General features: G+C 42.4%; 1 protein-coding gene across 1 annotated transcript in view; it reads right to left on the reverse strand.

Moving 5' to 3' along the window:
• Nucleotides 1-15,671: 15,671 nt before the first annotated feature.
• The window catches only part of YARS2 (tyrosyl-tRNA synthetase 2), a 45,143-nt gene continuing 38,684 nt past the window's right edge, over nucleotides 15,672-22,130 (reverse strand). Inside the window, exon 5 of the mRNA XM_078673808.1 lies at nucleotides 15,672-16,648. Coding sequence (XP_078529934.1) covers nucleotides 16,465-16,648 — 184 coding nt within the window. The 3' untranslated portion in view covers nucleotides 15,672-16,464. The remainder of the gene's footprint in view (nucleotides 16,649-22,130) is intronic.

Below are 22,130 nucleotides of genomic sequence, written 5' to 3' on the forward strand. Positions count from 1 at the left end.
CTCTCATGCTACCAGCCTCTCCAGAACTCCCTCACCATTCTATCCTGTAACCATGGCAAGCCAAGTCACAACACAGAACTTTGACTTGCCATAGTTTCAACACATCTCCTTCCTTAACAGAAACATATTGAACTGGCCACATATTAATAGTAGAAAACGTTGATGACCTAAAAATAAAATGTAATAATATAAAAATAACTTACCCCCCCCCCACCCATAAGATAAAAGAACACAAAAAAGCTCCAGGAACTAGCATAGAACAAAAACTTGAGGGTAAAATACACAATGACCTGAATACAATCAATGGCCACCGTAAAGGTAGATGTCATGCATACCAAGGAAACAATAAGCAACTTAACAAAAATAGCTATGTGCAAAGGTACAAAGCATCAAACATATTCATCCAGGCGTTTGGGTCTCCTAACATCATGGGGGCTGTGGCAAATACCAGTTTGAGAAGACTCACCGCCAGCCACCCCTTTACCCTCATCACCACCATAAATCAATCAATCAATCAATCAGGGAATTATAAGCGTGCTACTCACCCGCGAGGGTCTCAAGGCGCTGAGGGGGTGGGGTGCGCAGCTCCGTTCAGCCGAAGAGCCAGGTCTTGAGGGTCTTTCTGAAGGTGTTCAGGGAGGGGACACGTCTGATGTCTGTCGGTAGTTCGTTCCAGATTTTTGATGCGATGTGAGAGAATGATCTTCCGCCTGCTCTGGCTCTGTGGATGAAAGGGGTTTCAGCCAGTGGGAGGTTGGACGATCGTAGGTTTCTTCTGGGTTAGTGGAAGTTTATTCTGTCGTTGAGGTATTTGGGTCCGTTGTTGTGGAGGCATTTGTAGGCGTGAGTGAGGACTTTGAAGGTGACTCTTCTCCATGGGGAGCCAGAGGAGTCTCCACAGGTGTTGGATGATGTGTTTGTGCCGGGGGAGGCCGAGGACAAGTCTGGCTGCGGTGTTCTGTATTGTTTGGAGTTTGCCGGGGTAGAGTGCGTTGCCATAGTCAAGTCTGCTGGTGATGAGTGCGTGGGTGACTGTCTTCCTTGACTTGGGGGGGATCCATTTAAAGGTCTTGCGGAGGATGTGGAGGGTGTTGAAGCAGCTGGAGGTGACGGCGTTGACCTGTCGGTTCATTGTGGGTGATGAATCGAGTAGGATCCTGAGGTTTTTGGCGTCGGGTGGGGGGCTTTCAAGGGCTGTGGGCCACCAGGTGTTGTCCCATGCTGACGTGGTGTTTCCAAGGATGAGGACTTCTGTCTTCTTGACGATGAGTTTTAGGCAGCTGTTGGTCATCCAGATTGCGACTTCTTGCATTCCTCTCTGGAAGTTGCGTTTTGCGGTGGTGGGGTCTCTGGTGAGGGAGAAGATGAGCTGGGTGTCGTCGACATAGTATACGACGTTAAGGCCTTGTTGTCAGATGATGGCTGCGAGAGGGGCCATGTAGATGTTGAAGAGGGTCGGGCTTAGTGATGACCCCTGTGGGACTCCGCAGGTGATTCCCGTGGGGGCAGAGAGGAAGCATGGTAGTCCGATTCTTTGGCTTCTTCCGGTGAGGAATGAGCGGATTCAGTCCAGGGCCGTTCCTTGTATGCCGGCGTTGTGTAGCCTAGCAACTAGTGTGCGGTGGGAGACGGCGTCGAAGGCTGCAGACAGGTCAAGGAGGATGAGGGCTGCGGAGTGGCCTTGGTCCAGGAGGGTGCGGATGTTGTCTGTGGCGGCGAGTAGGGCGGTCTCGGTGCTTTGGTTGATTCGGAATCCGGATAGGGACGGGTCAAGGATGGCATGCTCTTTGATGATTCGTGTCAGTTCTCTGTGGACTGTTTTCTCTGCCATTTTGGATGCGAAGGGCAGAAACGAGATGGGACAGTAGTTTTTGAGGTCAGCCATAGGCTTCTTGAGCAGGGGCCTGACTTCTGCGCGCTTCCAGTCGCCTGGGAAGGTGCCCGTTTTGAAGGTAGTGGTGGTGGTGATGATGTGTTGTAGTTCGGGTGCGATGGTGTCCATGGCTCTGTGGTAGATGTGGGGGGGGGCAGGTGTCGGTGGGGGGCCCCAAGTGGATGCCTTTAATGGTTGTGGCGGTGTCATTGGTGATAGGTGTCCAGTTGGAGATGATGGGCTGGCTGGTGTCCTGGGGGGGGGGGGGCCCGCTGTGGCGTCTTGAGGGTGGTCGATGAAGTTGTTGTAGATTGTTCTGATTGTCATCCCCACTATTTGCAGCACCACCATCGACCCTGGGTGCATCCCGAATTCTACTCCTCAATAAGTGAGACATGTTCCACACACTACCATCATCCACCACCACCAAATCATTCCTCTTGACTTGAATCATGCATCTCGGACCTCAAAATCGAGTTTTGCCTTTAGGGGACCAATCCTGATTTTTTATAGAAAAAACAACCACCACACACCTCTCACGGGCCCTCACTCCATGTCTATTATCAAACTTTCTCTTATAATTCTGTTGATGCAGCCTAATAGACTGAGGATCAATCCTATAAGCCTATTCCTTGAAATCCAACAACAGAGGGTTCAGCATGCCACCAGCTAATCTTCCCTTAAAAAAAAAAAAAAGGAAAGGCTACATTCCAGCAACCAAGTTAGGGATATTCCTGTGTGTCCAGAGCTTATTTCTGAGCACCATCTTCAAGGGAACTCCAGTCTCCACAGCGGTCTGGATACAAGCCTTAACCGACCGGTTCATACTCTCGACCAATCCGTTGGACTGGGGAGAATATAAGGCAGTCCGGTAGTGCTAATGGCCAGATCCTCAAGAAACTCCATTTCAATAGATGCAAATTGAACCCCATGGTCATTGATGATAGTCTTCGGCACACCCTCACAAGTGAACACTTCACACAAAAAGTCAACTACATGTTTGGTGATGACAGAACTCACACATCTAGCTGCAACCTACTTGGAGGTGTAGTCGACCAGAACCAACACAAACCTCTCAGAAATAGGCAATAGCTCAAACGGGACCACTATATCCAACCCCAACTTGTTCCAGGGTTTAGATGGAACCTCGACAGCGGATAAGGGAGCTGTCCTCACCGTCCGTTTTTTTCCACTACTTGCACTCTGGATACAATCTTTGACCACACTTCACTTGTCTGTCTACACCCGGCCACCAATAACCTTCCCTCACCCCGGATTAGGTTAAACTTCAAAGATGTCCGTCATGAGTCAAGTGGACAATCTTTTCCCATAAACCTAAAGGCGGAATTGTGCATTCTCCACAGTACATCTCCCCTTGAAAACTGCACAATTCCTTCTTGACCACCCAAAAAGGTTTGGTCTCCTTGGAAATGAACTTGAGAACAGACCATCCTACCACCACAAATTGCATCACATCCTTCTTGACTACATAACACTCAGCTTTTAACTCCCACTCAACTTTGCAGATGGCTGTCACCTTGACCCAACTGATCTGGTGTTCAACCACATCCAACTCATCCTCTCTCTCAACAGGTAATCTGGAAAGGCAATCTGCTGGTACATTTCTAGAGACTGGCAGATACTCAACATGGGAACTGAAGTCAATGACACTCTCAACCCACCTTTTGATGCAAGGCGTTGTGGTGTCAATGTTCTCACAACCTAACAATTGAACCAGCGGTTTGTGATCAGTCTTCAAAACAAATGGTAGCCCCCCCACAAGAAAAACCTAAAATGGTGCACCACCCATACACAGACCAAGATTTCACATTCCACCACAGAATACCTCTTCTCCGCCCCCACAGGGAATGGGAATCAAACGCGACTAGTCTCTCCTCCCCATTCAGCACCTGGGATAGATCAGCTCCAAGCCCCTTTAAGCTTGCATCGGTGGTTAGGTATGTTTTCTTGGAAGTTTCAAAATGCCCAAGTGTTGGCATTTTAGCTATGTTGCCCTTAACCACTTCAAATGCTTTGGCACAATTATCTGACCAGTTAAAAGTGGCTCCTTTCTTAAGAAGCAGTCTGATTGGCTGGATTACACTTGCAAAATTAGGAATGAATTTAGCATAATACTCGTTAAGCCCACTCTCCGAAATGGTGTGTCCAAGATAAGAGAAAGATCTGACCCCAAATTTACATTTCTCCCTCTTGACAGTGAGACCACAATCTCTATGTCTTGTCAACACCTGCCTAAAAGTAACTGATCATGACTGAGTATCCTTTCCATAAACCAAGAGGTCATCTTGGAAGAAGAGAGTCAATTCCCTTGAGCATTGTTGTCATGAGTCTTTGAAAACATGCAGCAGCCAAAGCCAACCCAAAAGAATGTCTCATGAACCTGAATGCTCTCAATGGTGTCACAACTAAATTTAATGCTTTAGACTCCTCGTGCAACTGTACCTGATGGTATGCAGCACAGAGATCCATCACACTGAAAACACAAGCATCTTTAAGAAAGGTCAAAGCTTTTGCTATATTGGGTAGAGGCTGGCGGCCCACCCAAATGTTTGGATTAAGGTCCCTCAAATCCACACACATATAAATGTTGTTTCCTTTGGGGCCAAAACAATTGACGCCAGCTATTCGCAGGACTCAATCTCCTCTATCACTCCCATGGACAACAATTTGTCAATTTCCTCAGGAGTGGTTTCCAACATAAAATTAGACACCCTCTTCATCTTGTGCACCACCGGTTTTGCATGATCTTTGAGAAAGATCTTGTGTTTAAAATCTTTGCGGAGGCCTAACTCATCCCTAAAAACATCCCTGAACTCTTGAACAACAGGATGACTGTCTTCCTCCATGGCCACTCTAAAGAACCTGGGGCCATATTATCAAGAAAGGGCGATACATTATTGCCGCTTTTATCGGCAGGAAACTGCCGCTAAAGCAGCGATAATGGGCTTGATAATATGCCCTGGTAAATTCCCATAGAAGCCCAAGTTCTGGTGTTAACCTGATAATGTATCGCCCTTTCTTGATAATATGGCCCCTGATCTTTAGAGTTTGGGTTGAGAATAATCCTTCTTGGTTAGCCAGTCTAGGAGATTGTCTTCACACCTAGCCACGTAGTCTCTGCCCAGTGTCTCTCTCCCCTTAAAACAATTGCTCATAATAGTGTACCCAATTAAATCCATAGCTGTACTCCCATAGCCTCTGGATTAATATCAGGAGGAAGCAACTTCACACCATCTTTCACATATAGTCAGTCCCAATTCTTGTCTCCAATAAGAGTAAAAGGGGGACCGGAGTCGGCAAGCAGTATACCAACTCCTTACCACCAATAGTAATAACACACTCTGGCATTCTAATCTTACCTCCATCAACCTCACACCCCATATTATACACACCCCAGACGGAGCCGATACTTGCAGGACAAAACCATTATTTTCTTCCTCCCCTTCATACACCTCCTGGATCCTGTTGTTTCTGCACACACAAGCGAAGTGCCCCCTCTTCCCACAACTTCGACGCACCACATTGCGAGCATAACAATTGGGACTGTTTGATAAATGGCTAAAACTGCCACACTTACATTTTTTTAGTTTTGCATCTTTCCCTTGGCCCGAAGGGCTTAGTGAACAACTTTCTTGTGATCCTCCTGTTTTTTTTAATTTTTTTTTTAAGTTCGACCATCACTTCCTTTCCAGATGCTGAGCTGGTTACACGCTCAACCATAGTGAGAAGCATACCTCTCATCCTGAGGTATGCTCCGTCCCTTCTACAATATCAATTGCTTCTCTAAACATGGAGTTTGTTTAACAGTTTCTATTGTACCCTGGAGTCATTAGTGCAATGAACCAGTTGGTCTCTGATGAGTGATTCAGCCAAGTTACCAAATTCACATGTGCACACTAACCTCTTGAGAGAAGCTACATAGTTGCGTACTTTCTCGGTTTTTGTCTGTACCCTGGAAAAGAACTTGTGACTTTCAATAACATTTATGCGTGAGACAGAATGCTGCTCTAACATCATGAGACATTTCATAAACATCTCTAGGTAGACCTTCCGCATGCCTGGTCACAATTTCATCAAGGCTTTCATAAATATTACGTTCCCCAATACCTAAAGTGTGCAAGAAAACCCCTTGTTTTCTGGCTCCTGAAAACTACTCCCCCCCCCCCAACCCCCAATGAAATTAAATAAGAGACAAAATGTTTTTTCCATTGCTTCCATGGTAAGACTGGTTTTCCATAGAAATTGAGGAGGTTGAGACATTCTATCCTGTAAGGCAAGTAAACACAACAACCTAAAATACTTAGTTAATATAATAAATTATAATAAAAACTACCACAAAACAAGTTAAAATGTATACTCCTGCCAACCGATGCCACCCTCCGATGTCGCAGAGGTACTGCTGATGAAAAAACTTTCCAGAACCAGTCTGACGCCTGGGGGTACTTCTAAGGTAAGGAATCTATAACTAACTAATGATTCTTGCAGATATATATTGTTACCGAAGGTAATTAACTTGTGCATTAAGTTGACTTTAAGATGCACTCTTGAAAATTTCTAATAATTCCAGGGAACAGTGTTGCAGTGTAAGGTCTCCCAGATATTCACTGTAAACCGTTGGAAAGAACTCCTGCAAAACAATGTCCAACTAACAAATTATACATTCCTGCTAACTGCAGCATGCATTGGACGAACTTTCCAAAATATTCTTGCGGTCTAGTTTTCGTTTAACTACAACCAGCTAGAACCTGATTAGGCTGTGGCAGCAACGTTTCCTCATAGGCTGGAATTTATTTCCACGCCCTCAACTACAGCGTCCGCTGTAGTCATGCGTTGTGCCCGACTTCAATAAAATGGATCTTCTAGACAAGCAGGTCAGAGCAAGACTTAAGGTGCAGCTCAAGGGAACTCGGCGACGCGCAAGCCAGTACATGGTTGAACAATGACTGCGCTTGAGGTTCGGGCGCGATGGTCAGATGTCAAGGTAGAGTTTAAAAATGCTTAACGCAATCGAAGGCCTAAGATCTTATCTGCCGTACAGTAGAGTAGCGGCCTACCAAGAACAAAGCTTATTACGCGGCTCCCTCACATTAGAAGTCAATTCCGCTACTAAACGCTGCAAGGTACACAATGTCTCTAACGATGCATGCTAGCGAACCAGGCCATACTCATGATACCACTGTAGACAAGGTGTGGTGCAGGTTCAATGGGTGCTGGTGGATATCCCGTCACTCACAGGAACTTGTTGCCAGTGATAACAAGTACAATAGACTCAATGGTGAATCCAAAATCTTCTTTTAATATGGACCAGCATAAGCAGTACAGCCTCCACAGTTCCTCTCACGCCAACAGCCTCTCCAGAACTCCCCCACCATTCTATCCTGTAAGCATAGCAAACCAAGTCACAACACAGAACTTTGACTTGCCATTGTTCCATCTGGTAACTAGGTTACAACAAAGTGCATATAGTTTAAGACGATTTAAAAAATAAAATACAAAATCTTTTTAATACCGTCCTTTTAAAAAATAAATTTGATTGAAAACATGTATTGTGGTATAGTGCAGTTTACTGGACCCAATTATCTCCATTTTCATTTGTTTATATTTATAACAACCTTGGGGAGTATAGCTCATTACTGTATATATCAACAATCATTGTGACGGATATCTCTGAACTTACTGATCCCAGTTGGATCGGAGCAGAATAATGCGGATTGTTATATATATAACCAAATTAACATGGAGTTAGTTGGGTCCAGTAAACCGCACTATACCACAAGTAGTCCATTTATGTAAGTTTGTCCCTCTTATACTCATGTACCGGCTGTCCCTTTATGGGCCTCAATATACAGGACCCTGTAGTAAATAGGCACATAGGCGAGTGCAGAGTAGTTGAACAAGTCCTTTATTAGGATACAGAGTAGGACAAGAACAGACTGTTCTCAGCAGCAATAACCAGTCAACTGCCATAGAACAGAACAGAGAAGCATAGGACGAGAATCATTCCTAACATTAGACATTCTAGGAGGACTAGAGCGTCAACAATATACTAACAATGTACTACACATCTTCTTTCCTTCTTTAAAAACAATAGAATAAAAAATAAAAATAAAACAAAAAAAAACTAAAACAAAATCCTGTAAGTAAACAGGAACTCTGCGGACCCTTTGAGGACGAACATTAGACAGACCACCTTCAGATACATCTTGGATTTGAGAAAACGGAGCATCCCCAGCACCTGAAAGGTTGTTATCGCTCTGAGGGATACATTGTACCCGAGACTGAGTGGCTAATAAATACCCACTTGTAGGAGAAGAAGAATCAAAATTATCCCTTGAAGAATCACAGATTCCAAGAGAAGAAGACGACTCATTCTCACAAGAAACAGTTTTAGATCTCTTGTAAAGAGCTACCCTTCTGAAATTCCAACACTCCCCATTGTTGAGTATCACACAATGATTGAGAACTTTCATTACTTTGAAAGGCCCTTTGAACTTCGAAAGTCCTCTTTGAACCCTCCCACTCTTAACTTTAACAAAGTCACCCACAATGAAAGGAGGTGTACTGTTGGTAGTGGAAGGAAGGAAAGAAGTAGAAGAAAGACTGTCACAACGTCTGTTTTGCAACGTGACCACTTCCTTCATCCAAGATGGAACTAATTTCAGGCCAGGATCGCGTCCCCTCATTAACTGAAAAGGAGATTTCTGCTCATGGGCCAAGGGAGTTGTGCGATAGGCCCACAACATTTCATTAACCATTTTCCTGACAATACCCCCACTAGAAGATGCCATTTGGATAATTCCCTTAACAACCCTATTGGCCCTCTCACACACAGCATTTCCTTGAGGGTTGTACAGGGAGGTGCGGTGATGTGATATACCACACCCTTTCAAAAATTTTTGCATATCCTTTGAAATGAGCTGTGTGCCGTTGTCAGTGATCATGACAGAAGGTAAACCTTCATCTTTGAAAAGATTTCCTAGGAACCTAATTGTGGTTTCCGTGGTGATGTCATTAGTAAATTGAACAACCAACTACTTTGAATAAATATCCACCACCACTATTGCGAACCTGTCTCTTTCATTTAACTCTCCCATAGGGCCAATGAAATCCAGAGAAATCGTATCCCAAGGCAAACCTGGATTTTCTAAATGTGCTTCGACCGATTTTGGTCCCACTTTTAACCGTTTCTCACCATCTCTGCACAAGACACAGTTCTCTACCCATTCCACAACCTGAGCATCCGCACCAGGCCACCAAAATTGATCCTTAATGCGACGCTGTGTAAGAGTCTGACCCATGTGACCCTCATGCGCCAAAGCCAACAATTTATTCCTAAGGCCAAAAGGAGGTATGAACTTCTCACCCTTCATCAAAATGTTTTCATTGATAATCGAAAGATCATCTAAGACCTTAATAAAAGGTCTAGCAGGAACAGAAACAGAGCTCTCACGTCTAGAACCCAATTTAATCAGCTTGATGACTTCCTGAAGGGTAAGATCAGCTTTCATTTCCCTCTCCCAGTCTTTTGCTAAAAACGCACCCTCCCCCACAAAAACAGCATCCTCAACAGAGGCTACAGCAATATCATCTAATCTCAGAGAAGTCTCAGAGTAAAGAGAACGCCAATCCAGAGACAACCTGGAAAGACAATCAGCCTGTGTATTTTTCCAACCTTGTATATATTCCACAGAATGCTGGAATTCTTGAAGTTTCGCTGCCAACTTCATAAGTCTAGCTGACCCCTTACCAGTGCCACCAGGGGAAAGAACTTTAATAAGGGGTTTATGGGCCGTCCTTATAATGAACTTCATGCCCCAAAGATAGGTTCGAAAGTATTCCACTGCCCAGGAAGCAGCCAATGCTTCACGTTCAATGACCGAATAATTTTTTTCTGCCTCTGTCAAAGTCCTCGACGCAAAAGCAACAGTAAACTCAGACACACCCTTCAACTGTGAAAGCACAGCCCCAAGACCAGTCGCACTTGCATCAACTGTAACAATTGACTTAAAGTTCACGTCAAAAGGTGATAACATAAAAAGAGAAATTTGTGGTGCGAGTGTGTTATCAAAACACTGCTCATGTTCACTGTCCCAAACAAAACTAACACCACGCTTCAGTAAAGATCTCAGACACACAGTCTTGTCAGAAAAATTACGTACAAATTTCGAGTAGTACTCGATAAGTCCCATAAAGGAACGCAGCTGATCCTTGTCTCTGGGTGGAGGAGCTGAATGAATTGCTTGACATAAATCTCTTTTTGGTTTAATGCCTAGAGGTGTGATGGTATAGCCTAGGTAATCCACATGGTCAACAGAAAATAAACACTTATCTCTGCGAAGAGTAAGGCCAGCAGAAGATAATTTGTCTAGTACAGTCTTGAGAGTGGAATTGTGCTGTTCTTTGGACTGGGCATATATCAAAATATCGTCCTGGAAGTAAACGACATTCGCAACACCCTCAAACAAACCTGAAACCATTCTCTGAAACACACTAGCTGCAGAGTTGAGCCCGAATGGTAGACGGGTAAATTGAAAGGTACCCCAGGGAGTGATAAAAGCAGTCAGGCTTTTAGAGTCTTTATGCAAATCGATCTGGTGATAAGCACTCCTGAGGTCCAATTTTGAGAAAACCTTAGCTCCCTTAAGTGTGGTAACCAATTCTGTAATGTTTGGTAAAGGAAAGGTATCTGCCACTACACACTGATTAAGAGACCTGAGGTCCACACAGAAACGAAGCTTGCCATCGGATTTCTTCGTGACGACAATCGGAGAAATCCAAGGCGACGCTTCTACAGACTCAATTACACCCATTTTCAACATGTCATCAATCAACTGTTTGACCTCATCTCTGACTACAATGGGAATACGCCTAACTTTATGTTGAACAGGAATGGAATCCCTTTTCAAGATAATTTTGTGAGAATAACCCTTGAGACGACCAAGACTCTCTCCAAACACTTTAGAAGCACCAGACAAAATACCATGCAAATCTGAATCTTCAACAACCATGACCTGTGGGTCAGCTCGGGGATTGACTATGATGCTAAGATCGTACTGATGGATCCATCCTAAAATAGCCGGACCAGAAACAGAGACATAGACTTTTCCCTCAATCTCTGTCACAAAATTTGATATGAGCTACAAAATATCCTAAAATGTCTAAAGGCTCTCCTTGATAACCACCAGGCGAAATGTCTTTTGGAAGGAGTGGACCTGTGCCCCAGACTTCTACAAACAGGTTGTTGGGAATTATAGTGTAGCGCGAGCCAGAGTCGACCATCAGGCTCACAATTTTGTCATTAATGGTAAATAGTGCTTTTGGTCTATTCTTCCTCTTAAGTTCTTCATCAGGATTACCACCATCCAATCCCACAATTAAAATTTTATCATTATCATCACACATGTTATCCTCTATGCAACAAGCTACAGTTGTGCGACTTTTGCTCTTACAAACCCTCGCATAATGTCCTAATTTCCCACATTTTAGGCATTCTTGCTTAGCAGCACAACAAAATTTTGAGTCGGACGAGTGACCAGAGCTACCACACCTATTACACAGTTTTGGTTTGTAAACTCTAGGAGGGTTTTGGATTTGAGATTTGACAGGGACACATTTTTTAATGAGTTTTTTGTTCTTAACAACAGCAACATCATTCTGCAATTCACAATCCTGAAATCCATCGACTAAATCATGTGTACTTATTTCATTCACATCACTACTGATTGATCTCTTCTCTAATTCCCTCATACAGCCCTCAGACAGTTCAACTATTTTGGCTAATTCAATTGCTGTTTGTAGGTTGGGGTTCTTTGCAGCCCACAAACGTTCTTGTATTTTTTTGTTATAGCACTGGACAATAAGCTGGTCTCTGATAAGATCATCAGTCATACTCCCAAATTTGCACTTGACAGAGAGTTCCCGAAGTCTTGAAACAAAGTCATCTATTGACTCGCCAACTTTTTGGCTCTTGGTATAAAATTTGTATCTGTTCATAACTAGGTTTTCTTCCTTTGAATACCTAACTTCAAGGCGTGAAACAGCTTCTTTATATTCATCTAACGGAGCTTGTGACCCAGCTTGAAGGACCTATGGTAAGAATTTGAAGACACGCTGCCCCTCCTTCCCTAATGAACTTAATAAGAGTGCCTTTTTCCGTTTAGATGAGAAATCCTGTGCATCCAATGCATCCAGGTAATTTTCGAACATAGGAAACCAATCTTCCCAAGATATACTGGGTTGTCCTGGATTAACTAGAAAGCTAGGTGGAGGCACAACTGAACAGTTTTGTGAATTGTTTTGGACTGACATCTTAATGTGATATGTGAGTAAATACACAATAGAGAATTGCTATATACCAAATGAATCCTAATTTACAACTAGAATATTCAGGATACCCAATGAGTCACTGAAAGTAAAGGTTTTAAGTCGCTAAATTAAACAAACAGCGTGTGTATCGCTGAAGAAAAACAATGGTTGTAAGATGCACTAACAGCGTGTGTATCGCTGATGCTCAATCTGTAAAGGAGACACACGAACAGCGTGTGTTTCGCTGATGCAGAGGAAACTCCAAACTCAATTCACTTAAACAGTAAGAACACACGTACAGTAGATCGCGTATAAACTTTACCGAGGACAGTGTTAGTCCGACACTCTTGTAGCGTGTGAGTCGCTGAGACAGTCTTAAAGGTTGAGTGACTTGAACAGATAGTCGGTAGCTGTAAACTAGAATAACAAAATTAATATGAATGCGCCGTGAAGACCGGTTAAATATTCCTTATCGAACCGATCGGCGAGGTTAAATTGCTGAAGGCTGAGTAAAACTTAACCAAAATGGACTCTCCTGTGACGTAACTACTAATTAAGGTGTGGATTGGACAAATCCAGGGCGCATTTGTGACGTAGGTGGGTAGGTGAGGCAGGATGGGACAAGTTGCGTTAACAGACTCTTTGTTGAAGTTGACTGGAGGCTTGTAAGACGTCACCAAGGTTTCCACCAACTCCCATGAACATTCTCATGCGTCATCAAATAAAGAGCGGAGAGCAGTGAGGGAGGAACGTCTGAGAGAGAACGACGGTTGATCGCTCAACAGGTCTGACGAACTTTTCAAGTAAGTTAAGTTTTGTCAGAGAAAGTACTTTATTAAACTATGTAAGAGCGCTCAACTAGTCAAATAAAACTCTCCAGTAACAGTGGTTAAGGTAATACGGGTACAATTTCCATTTAAAAGAGAAAGTCACACACTAAACTCCATAGCTGGACATAATAGTGCAGTCATCCAGGGTAAACTTCTACAGTAAATCCATTTGCGCAGGCAAGAAGATGAAAGCGAAAGATACGTCTCACTTTCGGAAATTTACTGAAGTCTGGAAGCGGATAGAGATGTCAGCCTCGATCTTGTCTGTTCTTGTCAACGTACGCAGGGAAAGGCACACATGGGATTCAGGACACCTCCTCGTCGCCAAAAAGTTGTAGTAAATATGCACATAGGCGAGTGCAGAGTAGTTGAACAAGTCCTTTATTAGGATACATAGTAGGACAAGAACAGACTGTTCTCAGCAGCAATAACCAGTCAACTGCCATAGAACAGAACAGAGAAGCATAGGACGAGAAGCATTCCTAACATTAGACATTCTAGGAGGACTAGAACGTCAACAATATACTAACAATGTACTACAGACCCCAACTCCCATGATTCAAATTTAACAATGTAATTTGGTATAAATATATAAATAGAGGATGGAAATAAGTTTTTAACCCAGCAAAAGACCGCTCTACACCAGGAGCAGTCTTTTGACACAAGCCTGTCCCCCGTGATACATCAGCCATCTACGTACCAGCCCAGATACATAGGACATTGCGGCGATGACATGGAGAACCAGGTAGCTCCCATCAGAGGATGTGCTGGTTCACACTCCACCATATGTCCCGGCAATCCTCCTGTTCCTCCTGTTACCACGGAATCCCCGAGAGGAAAATTCGGTATAAAAATGCACCCTTTGCTCCAGTCAACATGCATCGGGAGAAAGGGGCAGACTTGTATAATCTCACAGTGGCGAACACACCTTGATGAAATAAGAGGGTCTATGTGTGGAGGGATTTTGGATCCTCTGGTGTGAACTACCATAAGTGGTAGCGTATTTTTGTTAAACTATTTTGTTAAGCTATACTGACCGACCCTCCATCTCCTACCTTCAGAGTGTGACTACAGGAGCTCCGGAGTCCTCTCTCCATGGAACCTAGAAGACCTAACAGTGGGGTAAGATTGTGAGTTGCTCTCATAACTAAGAGAGATAAACATTTTCACCTCACATGTGGAGTGCCATAATTCACCGCTTATGTTTATGTATAAATTATAATGTATCCCTTCATTAACGCTGTATGGAATCCTAAGAGTGTTTATTTACTTGCAGGTACATAAGAGCCAGATATATGAGAGGTGGACACAGGTCACTCGTTAGTGGCAAGTCCACTGTATGGTTGCTGCATTAGGATCTCATTTTTCCCGTCCTGAAGAATGCCACGACTCACATGGCAGAAATATGTTGACGGTAAAAGTGGTGATGGGGTACTAATTCCCCTTATCCCCACAATTGGCTTGCATACTAAGTGTCATGTCTAATGAGTAAAAAGGTTTTTAGGATGCCACATTGCTTTTTAATATACTTTAATCAGGGGTACACTCTCAGTTAGAAGTGCCTCCATGACTATGGGTGAAGTCCCGCTCTCCATCAAACCGTGTTTTTGAAGAGCATGGGATTGTCCTATGATGACGCAAAGGCATGAATAGTGGTGTGTGAGGACAACCAGTTACATTTTTGTATGTGTCCAATAACCCATATTGAGTAGGACAGTGAGATATATAGAATTTAAAAAAAGATTTTAAAAAAGATGTATTATCTCGGGTAGCTCGATCTGTGTGCATATATTGTGTTGGGAGGCCAGTTCAACCTTGAGACCCCATAGCCTCTAGTTCCCCACCCTGGGTACATTACAGGGGTGTGTATTTGTACGGTGGTGTGTATTTGTACCTCCTCAACAGCAACACACCCAACCTTGACCGGCCTCCAACCAGACATCGCTGCAGCCTTCCCACCCACAAAATCATACAGCAGGATCAAACCCACTAACCAGGCAGGGGACTCACGATCATCTACAAAAACATGATTGACTGCATCACCTCCACAGACTCCGACACTAACCTCAAGAACACCTCCGCTTCAAAATACGAATGGACCATGCCGCCACATTCAGGGAACCCTCACCTACCATTCCCCCAAGCAAAATTCTGCAACCACATCACAGACTGTATCGCTCCCCTTTCCATTAGATTAATCAACTACAGCCAGATAACAAACATGATTATTAAAAAAAAAATACTAAAATCAATTTCACTGGCAAAATTATTACATCTGAAATTAGATTTTTAAAGTAACAGTGGGTTTACCTTAAAATACAGTAGGTCGCACTGGTGAACATAAATAATGTCTGTAGACAGCTTTGCTTTGTCATTCTGGAAGCAACAACAGATTGTGCGATAGAATGCTGCCAAAACAGAGGATGTGATCCATGTAGTATTAATTTGAAATATAACAATTAATGTTAATTGAATTAATATGTTTACTTATGAAAGAAAGAAGTCTATATTAGACTTTTAAAACAAAATACATTTATAAATGTGACATACATTTTTGGATTAAATATATTAGTTATTGTACAATATTCATGACATTCTTTAAAACAAATTAAGATTTAAATACAACTATCTTAATCAAAACATTAATAATGAAATTGTATAATTTTATTAATGAATTCATTTAAAATAAATGATATTTTAGAATGAGAGTACGAACGCCATTTTGGTATGGACTACATTTTTTAAAGCATTTATTTAACAAACTGTTTGTAAATAATTAATTATATAGCATTGCCACATTGTGTTGTTTATATTAAATTACATAAAATGGGGTTTATCCGGTTGTGCTGTAAAAAAGTGATGTATTTGAAAGCGCTGTTTTGTTTTCATTTTAATAACTGATAGCCATTTCACATATAAAGCCCATCCACTCGCAGCGTGGACAGAATACAACAGAACTTGCAAGGAGTAATTGCTAAATCCCACAATCACAGTTCAAATATGAGGCCTAAACAACTGCTATGTCAGTTCAACATCAGACCTCAGAACCACAGGTCACAAGTGAGACCCACCTATTTGGAGCAGGAGTGTAATATTTAAAATCTAAAGCCCATCAAGTTGCAGCAGGAGTCCAAATGGTTAACCGTAATGTGGTATTTCTGATGCTTTATTTAGGAGAAAAGAAAGCAGGATTGTTCTGGACAACCTTCTTTTAGGCAGTTCTCTCGATTACAAATCAAAACAACAGCATCAAAATGTATCCAATGATATTTCACAGGGCATCAATTTCCTTGTTCTCGTGGGTAGGAGGAATAACTCACTCCATGTGTAACAGGAAATTCTTTGAAGCAAAGCACATCTCGTCAGTCATGCTATTTATTGACGACTGGAACAAAACTTTTCTTTGTGACAGTTTGAAGAGTCCAAATCCATTTATTAATTCAATATACTTTCACTATCTGCCAACTGAAGCCATTTAACAATATAAAAGTTTCTCTTTCCAATCCTCAGCAGCGAAAGTCCATTTTTAAGGATATGCTGTCCAGCAACAAGAACTTCTTCTGGATTTGTTACTCTTCTGTGATTTATATTAACTCCTCCATTTGTAATAATCTCATACCTAGAGTAAAGCAGGTAAAGAAAAAAATCTTTAATAGAAAATTAGGCAGCATACATAATATTCTTGGAGGCACTTTTAGAAGCATTGAAATAAAAATTATTAGCACATCTGGACGGAATCAATACCATTTTTCCAGCCAAACAAAGCAAGAATTACTATTCTGCTGTTGATTGTCAAAGCACATTTCAATCTGCCTTACTCAAGAATATTGGGTAATATAAAACTAGACTGGAGAGGGCGGCTTACGTCATTACAAGGACAGAACTCACTTTATTCTATGTGAAAAAAATTCAGATACTGAACTTAAAAATAAGCTTCTGATAAGTGAGGTAACAGTGAAGCGCATTGCTGTGATCAGGTTCACGTTTGCAGAACAAATTCACACTAGCATGTTTATCTAGTACTACAACAGTAGACGAGGCAGGATATCAATCATTCTTACTGGATAAATGAGTGTGTAATGCAAGATGACCAATCTCAGCCTTAGCTCAAGTCTATACTGAAGGTGAGATAGCTAAGTGGAAGTCACACCTTCACATCTGCCCATAAGCAGAAATAATATCAATACCACTATGTATACGCTTTTCTGCAATTTCTATTATGAAACAATATAGGCTACCAGCAAACCAGTGATGGCAGAAGTGAGCAAAAGAACTCAACACTGATCTGTATGTGACAAGCATTTGGTGATCAGTCTAAGTTGCAGAGCGCAGTAATAATATTCCAAGGGGCGGATTTATCTACATTTTGTGCAGGTGCAAAGTCACCAAATGTGATGCATGATTTACCTTGTTTGGTACTTTACATTGCAAAACTTTTTTTTTGCTCTGAAAGTAGCCTAAAAATGACACAAAGATGTGGTTTGTACCATGGGTGATACATCCTTCCCGAACTACCAGTCATGTTTTTTTATGCAATGCCCCATCTACTTAAAATTGTAGACAGGGTTTTGTGCCCAGAAATAGAACCTCCTAAAGATAGCGGTTAACTTGTAGATTTTTTTTTTTATTTCCTCACACACGTGATGTGGGCTGCACTGTACAGTAGACATACACTGTGTTAAAACGTTTTAAAGTCTGACTTAGACTAGCTGTTTGTAATGGAATGGTACACTTTTGGTTCAAACCCTATTCTAGACATCACATGCACACCTTTGGATTATGGTGCAAAAAAGTATGTGTGGTGCTAAGCAGCTTAAAAGGGCAATGCAGAGGAAGAGAGAAGCAGGGCCTTGTCTAAGTATATATGGAGATGTTCGCACCTCAGAGCACAATGCTGCATCGCATCTTTGGTTCCTGCACTAAATTTTAGCAAACCTTCCTACAAATCTCTTAAATTCAGATGCCTCATTAACAAGAAAATTGTTATCTGGTATAGGTAAAAGCCACCACAGCTCCAGGGACATACAAACATGTGTACCAATTAGCATGTTATCACGGCAAAACCTAGTTGAGAGGTAGACAGCAACATGTGCAATTCACTGTCCATGTTTGCTAATATACATCAATAAAATATATTCTGTAGGAAAACCACTGTCATGAGCAAGGTCTGCAAGCTTTACATTTCTTGTAAAGCTGGGATGCTTTTTAGAAATTAATGTCCGATATGTAGGTAGGGAAACATGCACAAACAATTCAAAGGTGCCCTAAGAAAATGTGTTTTGATTAAATACTTTCCAGGATTCTCTACATTAAAATTTGTCACACTTTGTCTCTAGAGGATGTTAAAAAATTGTGATTTTTTTATAGCTATTAACTGTTGTTTTATTTTTAATCTCTTTCTGATGTTTATAATCTAGATTAGAGAAAATAAAAATCAGGTTGAGAGATTTGAATAACCACTACTTGCTTCACTCAACACAGCCCCACATATTTGTTTAAGTAGTAAGACCCAACATCGACACAGACAGTTTTGGAAATAAAGTAGGGGTTCCAGGGATCAACAGTACGGATGTTTGAAAAGTTGCGAGAACCATTTGTAGCGAAATGTGGGGCAGTACAATGGAATTTGGAGCCTCTCCTGTGGCACTTGGAGAAGCTAATCCACTGTATGGTACTGTAGTCCAGCCAGTCAGTGGATGCCCTCCATTAGGGGAGTGTAGCCTTTCAAACAACCTTGCGAATACGGGCATATAGCCTGCAAAGAAACTCTTTCTTTGGTGCCAACAAGCAATGAGTAGCACTACAGCAGCTACTGGGGACAGGGACCGTTAAGAAGGCTCATAGCAGCAAACAAGCCGAGAAGCCTGTACTCCTCCAAGCCAAAGGTCACTAATCTGCTCTATTATGAGCAGTCACTAAACTAGGTTTCAGGTAGGTAGGTAGGTACAGGAATTTTACTCTCACTCCTAAGAGACCAACTGTTCACTCAAGCACGTTTGGGAACCTTGGGTGCATTCAGAGTAACCGAATGTTCATAACGCAACTGAAAAAACTGGAAAAAAAGACTGAGGAATTGAATTGTGGTGACCAAATGTGCAATGATACATATCTGAGGAAAGCCCACGGGCTACATCACTGATACACAGTGCTCTAGAACATTTTACCTCTTGATGTCATCTTGTGAGGTTTACTTGTGTCTACAATTTTATAGCATTGTTATCCGTTAAATTTGCATGCTCAAAATTTTTGCCCATCGAAAAGTTCAGAATTCTAAAGAAAAATAGACACAGCAATAACATGAATATGCCTATTGAATAAGTTACTTACCTTAAGTAACAATCTTTATGATGGGCATTCTAACTACAGATTCCTCACCTTACAAATTCCTGACCTTACAAATACACGTTATTTTATGTTATTCCTCACCTTGTAAATAATCTCCCGGTATCAGACTGGAGACGGAAAGTTTCAGAGCAGTTATCCTGTGAGCCTCTATGTGGTGTTGTGTAGCTCCGCAAAAACGTTGTTCAGCTCCGGAAGATAATAGCAGAGCCACATTTAAGAGCGTCCGAGGGAGCAGACTGCGTCCATTGGCAAATTGGTATGATCAGTGTGCATATCTCTATAATGGTACCTTAGAGATGTAGGAGAATCCAGTTCACAGAACTGGGAGGTGAGATGGTCGGTGACTAATCTGTGGTAAGATAGAGGATCTGGACATGCGTGTTCTGTGACTACAGGACACCCTCCTACTTTGCACTCCTTTTTATTTTTTATTTTTTAGACATGATTACTCCAATCGTGTGAATGTCAGATCATAAAGTTTATTTAAACATTCTTTTGTAGCGAGTTTTCTTTTTTATCAGGATTGTATTTCATTCATACAAGTTTACATGTTCATTTGTCATCCCAATGCATTTCAAGCATAATGCTCTTCTTCAGGGGATTTATTTAATAAGCCTTCATTTTCATGGTCGTTCGCACTCTGTGAATTAATAAGTAAATAAACCGGTATGAACTTCAATTCTCCGTGTCATAATACAGGTGCATTGCGCATTTGTAGGTTTCATATTTCGAAGCGCTGCTCTTACCCGATGCGTCTTGTTGCCTCTCTCCCCTCGCTAGGAGTGCAAAGTAGGAGGGTGTCCTGTAGTCACAGAACACGCATGTCCAGTGTTATATCATATACCCTAAACGCTCAGTAGGGTACCTACCTATGCACCGATGACATATAGAAAACTTGATCAACTTGAATAGACAATTTTGAACCAGTGAGTGCAATACCGAACTTTGTTTAAAGATAGAGGATCTACCAGAAAGATGGTTGTAGAAGGTAATTAACTTGTTTTTCTGATGGATACTTCGAACCACAGATTCCTCACCTTGTGAATGGATAGAACAACAATATCTCCCCAGTAGGTGGGACTGTGAACTAGCTTAGTACAAAATGTTCTGCAGGACCGAGTGGGCAAAATGCCCCGCTTAAAAGATCAGACTGTTGCGTGCTTTGTGAATGTGTGTACAAAAGTGTAAGTGGCTGACTGACAAATGTCCAGGACATGCACTCTGTGTGGTGGCAGCTTTGGTCTTGGTGGAACGAGCCCTTAAGCCTTCCGGGGGTTAGGTTTTTTTTCCAGTGCGTAGCAGATCTTTATGAAGGAAACAACCTATTAGGAGATGGTCCATTTTTGCTCTGCTTTACCCTTGTTTGCTCCAGAAAACCCTACAAAGGGTGGGTGGTTCTTAGTACTATCAATGAAGAAACTCAATGAGCTTTTAGGATCCAAATAATGGAGACTGTCTTCCTATTTGGAGAGAACACAGGAAGGTTGACTATTTAACTGACATGAAAAGAAGTAACCACTTTCGGTAAATAGGAAGCTCTGGTCCTCAAAACCAACTTATCGGGGAAGAAGGTGGCATAAGATGGATTTACACAGAGAGCCTGAAGCTCGCTCACAAGTCTAGTCGACATTATGACAATGAGAAAGACTGTCTTTAAGGTCAGATGTCTTAACAGCTCAAAGAGGGTGCACATCAAGAATGTGAGGACTAAGTCAAATTCCACTGGGGCATCACACAGAGTTTTGGTGGAAACAAATATTGCAAACTTTTCAAAAAATCTCATCACAACTAGTGACTGAAAGAAGGCCAAAAGAGTTGACGAGTAGCCCTTAGCACTGATGAAGGCGAATCCTAGCTGGACTAAGGACAGAACAAACACCAAAACTTCAGACAAATTTACCATTTGTAGGCAAGTTTGTCTGGGTCCATTCCACAAATTTCTCCCAACGACTGGCATACACGGATTTAGTGGAGGGACACCTCACCCCCAAGATGAAATTAACGACCCCAGGGTGCAGGTCAAAGAAGATCAACTGTCACTACCCAATCTCTAAGCATAGAGATGCAAAGTGTGCAGACCCATGTGCAACACTACGCCCTGATGCTGTGATTGAAGATCCTCCAAAGTAGCAGCTTGTTACAAAGACAAATGGTGATGCCCAGGATTTTTATTTAACACACTCTCCTGGCCCACTCTTGTGCCACCAGGATGACTTGGGCCCATTTGTTCCTGATCTTCTTCAGAACTCAGGAGAGGGGAGGGAGGGGCGGAAAAGCATTCAGGAGTCCTGCGCTACACTCTAGATGGAAAGTGTCTCCGACAACAAGTTGCTTTGGAAACTGCAGGTTCAGAAATGCTAAAGCTGTGCCTTCTCGTCGGGGGAATAAATAACATTGAACCAGGTTTCTTTTACTGCTGCAGGAAGACTGCCTCTGCCACCTCAAGGTGTAATTGTCGTTCCTGATCCGCTAGGCACTAAACATTGGGATCATAGCCCAAATGTCCTGGACTTTCGTATCCAGAATGGATGTGATGGAGTGGAGCGTCCGCAAAGGAGTCAGGTGTGACTTCAGCTCATTGATAGTGAACCTCAACAATGTTAGGAAGTTTGCAGTCACCAGGAGGGAGTGGACGACTGCCTGAGGCAAGCCGACCTTTAACAGCCAGTTATCAAGGTAGGGGGATACTGGTACCTCTGTAGTTGTGCTGCGACCAGTACCATCACTTTCGAGGGGAGCTAGTGAGCCCGAAGAGA

Source organism: Lissotriton helveticus, chromosome 1_1, assembly GCF_964261635.1.
Source record: "Lissotriton helveticus chromosome 1_1, aLisHel1.1, whole genome shotgun sequence".
Classification (NCBI taxonomy): Eukaryota; Metazoa; Chordata; class Amphibia; order Caudata; family Salamandridae; genus Lissotriton; species Lissotriton helveticus.